The following is a 4,958-nucleotide window of genomic DNA, read 5'->3' on the forward strand; positions in this document are numbered from 1 at the left end:
CCATCATGAGGTAACTTCTTAAGGGGCAGTTTCAGTAATAAACACACCAGAAGTTGTTTACCAAGCCAACTCTTGGCTGGTATATGTTTCCGGGTATGAGACTCCAGCCTACCTATCTGGTCAGCATTGCCAAGCGTAATCTAACAGTAAGTGTGTGGAATGTATTCTATGTGCTCAGGCGAGAAACATGAAGCTTCACATTCCACTGTCTGCCAATGCTGCATTTTTATTAGCAATTTCCAGCCCCAGCCATCAGACAAAAGCATGGGCATGCATTAATGTCGTAATTCTTAGATGTCTATATCATAGTGCTCTCCATAAGGGAAAGGGTAAAGGAGACCATTGTGATGCTAAGGTAAGAGGAATGCCCCTGGGGGAATCTACCACTTGCCAGCCACATTCCCTTTTCTCCCTGTTGCAGAATATTCTTTTCTTCTAATGCTGCTCTAAAGTGAAAATTCTGGGCATGTCTTTGATTTCTGTAGTAGAGTTCTTTTGGCTAGAAAGGATATCAATTCAGTGTAGAGAAGAGTGTTTAATTCAAAATATTACACCAAAAAAGGCATATGAACTTCAAAACCTTTTTTTTGTGTGCTCTATTTGTAGGAATGCAAATATTAGCTGATTTTATAAGCTAAAAAAATGCTGTCTACTTTACTTATTGAATTAGTGCTTGTAGACAACTGAGAATCCAAAATGACAGCTTCTATTGTCCCAGCATATGGCAGACAGGCTACCCGCAGACAGCTTGAAGCAGATGCAAGCTATTGACACTCCATCTGCATATTTCCAAGGCTATCGTGTCTGAAAGCTTTGAGGCTGAAGTCCTGGCTGGATCTCTTAGCAAACATGAAACACACAGATTTGATAGGCTGGAATGTGACTGAGTGAAAAGATTAGGGCCTTGCAAAAGAAATTGCTTTGGTAAAAGTCAAAGGACAGGCACCAAGGATTAGCAATGTAACGTAAATACTAATTGGCAGGCATCTGAACCTGTAAAACTATTTAAATATTTTTATCCTTCATTTCTGAATGTTCAGTTGCCTGGGCACATGTGCCACCTCCTTTTAATGCCTGAGAAAGGCCACCTACTACCAGTGAGCTCATTAAAGATGCAGCTCTTCAGTCCTGCAAGCTGTTGCCATAAGCAGCTGTTGCAATAGGCTGGGTGAAAGGTCAACTCATCCATTCAACCGGGAAGGCATACCCTTTGTCCGGCCACCATCGTTGTGTAGTTCAAACACGTTCTGTTAAAGGGAAGCTTCACATTTCATTTTAATGCATATCAAAATTGTGACTTTCTAAACCTCTGAACTGTACAAGCTTGTGGAACTGTACAAGCTTGTTGCAAGATGCTCTGATTAGTTCCAACTCATTTCAATGGCGCACTCAAAGTATACAGTACATGTGCTTGAACAGGCACAAAATCTAACGTGAAATAAATGTGCACTCACAGCTCAACAAACTGGTCTACATTTTGCTTTAAGAAATAAACCTAAGCAAGACTAGATAAAGCTAAGTCCCACTTTGTTCAATGGGTTTACTCCCATAAAAGATGGTAAAAATGCAAGTCCATTTACGTTTGCTTAGCTGTGGCTTAAAGTAGCACTGTCTCGCACAACTTTTAGCGGAAGCTCCAATTATCCTGTTAGCTGATTCACACAACTTCAGTTTGCTTTATAAATTCTCTCCCCCACCCTTCACAAGCAAAACCACTATCACATGAAGTTAGGTTTCAAGAAATTTATTACAAAATGTAGAAGATCCTCCATAGCAGCAAGAATTCAATATTTAAAAGATTATTGCGAAATTGGTTATCAATGCAGAACATAGTCCACAAGTCCTTTCGTACATCAGTTGCCATCAAAGTCTCTGTAGAAGTACCAAGGAGTACTACAGTTCCAATCTCTTTTGTCGTGAGGGTTCTGGACGTCCCCCCCACCAGCAGTTCTTGGTTACAATATTGTGTCCATACTTTCCCATGCCACCTGTGTCCAGTTTTCCAACTTTTCTTCCCTGCTTTCTAACACAACATTCCACCTGACCTGTAAACCTGCAGGGTTTTTTTTCCTTCTGCACCTAAAACCTTGCAGCTCTTCCAACTCCGTGCATATGCCGCCTTCTCCAGCGCTGCAGCATAGTAGGGATTCACTGCTGGCATGAGCCATTCCCCTTTCCTCTTTTGCTTCTCCTTTCTCCACAAGAACACACCACGTGTTGTCCCAGCGACTTAATCCAAGCTGTTGACTTGGCTAATCCACAGAATCAGCCAGTGGTCAGGCTGCCCTGGTGTGCAACTCCATGATGAGAACACAACAAAAGGCTTCAACCTCTCCCATGCATTCGGGTTTTCATCACTCGGGCAGGGTGATATTGGGCACCCAGTCGTTGACGTTCCGACTCTCCTCACAAAACAAGTTTAGTTTTTCCAAGGCTGGATCTTTCCAGGCATCCTCATTAGGATTCTGCAACACAAAACCAAAGAACAAGGATTTGTGAGTGATGATTGTTGCAGAACTAAAAATAATTACATCTGACTTTTTCTTAAAATTGGGCAAGAAACAAATTGCTTACTTAGGATAAGTATGCTAGCCGTAACAATCCCAAAAGCCTTAGGGTTGCCATTATACAAAGTTTAATACCCACACAATAGGGTACCAGAACTCCCCACACGCCCTAATAAAAGTGACTTGGGAACTAAATTTCCTCTTGCTAATGTTTTCCTTGAGGGCATTTGTCTCCTCTATCTAACTGATGCACCCACCAAAAGGCCTGAGAGACAGGAGCCTTTGCACACCACCAGGACCGCCCCCCCCCCTTCCAGAGACACCTGCTCAATGCAGCCCAAAGGGCCTGGCGGGAGGGCTCACCGTGATGAGGATGCAGTGGAGGTCGCGTGGCTCCCCGGCCTCCTCGCTGGTCCCCAGGATGCTGGCCAGCTTCTGGGTGTCACTCACTCGCACAATGTCAATGTCGTTTTCGCAGCAGAAGGCCTGGATGAGGGTGAAGTGGATCTGGAGGGCGATGTCCCCCTCATCCTCCTCATCGGCTGCCAGCAGGCAGAAGGCCACATTGTCCGGATCACTGCAGAAAAAGGAGCGCCGAGGGTCAGCCCTCTGCCTGGGACTTCGACGCTCCCCCCGTCCCCGCACACACACTGGAATCCCGCCCCCGCAGCGGCTCGCCCGGGCCAGATACTCACACATTCATCAGCTTGGCCGACTCGTAGACGCCCGCCGTGAGGCAGCCGCGGCGCTGCGAGGAAACCAGCAGCTCGTGGAGGGCTTTGCCGGCGCTCTGCATCCTGCTGCCGCTCGGGGCGCTGGTGGTGGCGCTGCTGCGATCGGGAAGGGGAGAAGAAGCGCGTCAGTCGCGGGAGTCTCGCCCCCTCGGCCCCGCCAGTCCCCCATGGCCCCCTGGTCCTGCGCTCGCTTTCGCGCGAAAGACCCTCTCGCCACCTCCGGACCGGCCGGCCGGCCGGCCTGCTGCTATCCTCCTCCTCCTCCCGCCTGCCTCCCTCTTCTCTTCCACGAAACCGCAGGGCAGCCGGTTCTCGCCTTACCTGTCGCTTGTCTCAGGCATCGGCTCCTGTCCGTGCGTCTCCTCCAAAGTCATAATGGTCCCGAGAGCCGCCAAGCAAAGAAAACGAAACGGGAGCGGGAGAGTTATCCACACAGTTGGCTGTTTCAGAGGCGCCCTGGGCAACTTCGCAGCTCGTCTCTAGTTCGCTCTAAAATCCCCAAGTGGAGTCTGAGAGGCATAGAGCCGCGCTCGCCGCTTTTATAGGCTGCCGAGCTTCTGTGCCGGCAGCTGCCGAAAACTCCAGGGCTCTGATTGGCCAGGTTCCGGAGATATTGTTATGCTAAGCAGGCGGTCGGGAGCGCCGGCTCGTGCCAGGAGACCACGTGGGGGGGGGCGTTCTAGTGGGGTGGCGGCGGGGCCGCGGGGGATTACAATGCCTCAAATCTGCTACTGCTGCTTTTGTTGTGATGTTACTAGGCAGACCACGGCCTGGCTATTTGGGCGGGGGGGGATCAAAGAGGGTGTGTTGCTTTAGATGTACAACTTGTGATTTGTGCCTATTTTCAAAAGCCCTTTGCAAACTGCGCTGGATGCATTTCCTTTGAGCAAAGAACAATAAAGCGACCTCATTTTGTTGAGGGGGGGAGTATTAAAAGATTTAGCTTGGAGAGTCGCATCATCCATTGGAAGGCTCTGTCTGCATTGCCCACTCCTCTGCTTTTGCACATATTTATAGATATATATTCCCTCTTGCACGTTTCACCCAACTTGCTTTGCAGAACGAAGCCCGAAGTGTGCCTGGCGAGGCGAAGGGCCGTGCAAAGTTCCCCGGGCCGAGGGCGCCGGGCCCGCATACCTAATGAGCGGCTGTGCGGAGCAGATTGCGGATGGCACACGCGGCTCGTTTGCATGTCTATGGCCGGCGCACAATGGGGGAGGTCTGGCGTGTGGCAGTTTGGCCCGCAGACAATCGGCCCTTTCTCCCCCTCGCCGCGCGGCTGCCCACCTGCCGCCGGATTTACTGCTGCTGCTGCTGCTGCTGCTGGCGGGGGCGGGGGGCAGGCGCAGTGGGGCGGCCAAGCTGCTCGGCCAGGAGCGGGTCTCCCGTGGCGCGCGCCGAAAGGCAGACCGGCCGCCCAGCCGTGCAAGGCACGCGATTGGGCCCCGCATAACAAGGGGCCCGGCCTTCAATCTTCCCTGCAGCCTTTCGCCTTGGCCAAGCGCGGCCGCAGGCCACTCTTGCCTCCGGGGGAGGGCAGGAAGTCTCCTGCGGCGGGGGAGGGACCCCCTTCCCCAAGTGGGGAATTAGTGCGCGGCGCCAAGCAAGGAGCGCCTTGGGTGCCAGGGGGCTTGAAGCCCTGGAGGGCAGGACGAGCGTGAGTGTTTCCCAACAGCATCATAACAGGCTTTGGTCTGTTGCCCTGTGGAATGCTTGG

At 51.1% G+C, this 4,958-nt stretch overlaps 1 protein-coding gene across 2 annotated transcripts; it reads right to left on the reverse strand.

The window, feature by feature from the left end:
- Nucleotides 1–1,728: 1,728 nt before the first annotated feature.
- On the reverse strand, nucleotides 1,729–3,810 carry GADD45G (growth arrest and DNA damage inducible gamma). 2 transcript variants are annotated; one of them, XM_077344495.1, is made up of 4 exons: nucleotides 3,563–3,810; nucleotides 3,203–3,334; nucleotides 2,871–3,084; nucleotides 1,729–2,465 (listed from the first exon to the last, which is right to left on the reverse strand). In XM_077344495.1, the coding sequence occupies exons 1-4, from the start codon at nucleotides 3,613–3,615 to the stop codon at nucleotides 2,355–2,357; spliced, it is 510 nt and encodes a 169-aa protein (XP_077200610.1). In that variant the 5' UTR covers nucleotides 3,616–3,810; the 3' UTR covers nucleotides 1,729–2,354. The 2 variants fall into 2 exon arrangements, with proteins under 2 accessions (XP_077200610.1, XP_077200609.1); XM_077344494.1 differs by having other exon boundaries at nucleotides 3,203–3,337; nucleotides 3,563–3,769.
- Between the last annotated feature and the right edge of the window lie 1,148 nt (nucleotides 3,811–4,958).

Source organism: Paroedura picta, chromosome 7, assembly GCF_049243985.1.
Source record: "Paroedura picta isolate Pp20150507F chromosome 7, Ppicta_v3.0, whole genome shotgun sequence".
Lineage (NCBI taxonomy): Eukaryota > Metazoa > Chordata > Lepidosauria > Squamata > Gekkonidae > Paroedura > Paroedura picta.

What these genes read in the sequence shown, in the direction of transcription:
- GADD45G (XM_077344494.1), bottom strand. Translation starts at nt 3,615, where the DNA reads ATGACTTTGGAGGAGACGCACGGACAGGAGCCGATGCCTGAGACAAGC. An exon ending in TCGGCCAAGCTGATGAATGT is followed by an intron (nt 3,085 to 3,202) that starts GTGAGTATCTGG and finishes CTTTTTCTGCAG; the next exon opens with TGATCCGGACAATGTGGCCT. An exon ending in TCCACTGCATCCTCATCACG is followed by an intron (nt 2,466 to 2,870) that starts GTGAGCCCTCCC and finishes TTTGTGTTGCAG; the next exon opens with AATCCTAATGAGGATGCCTG.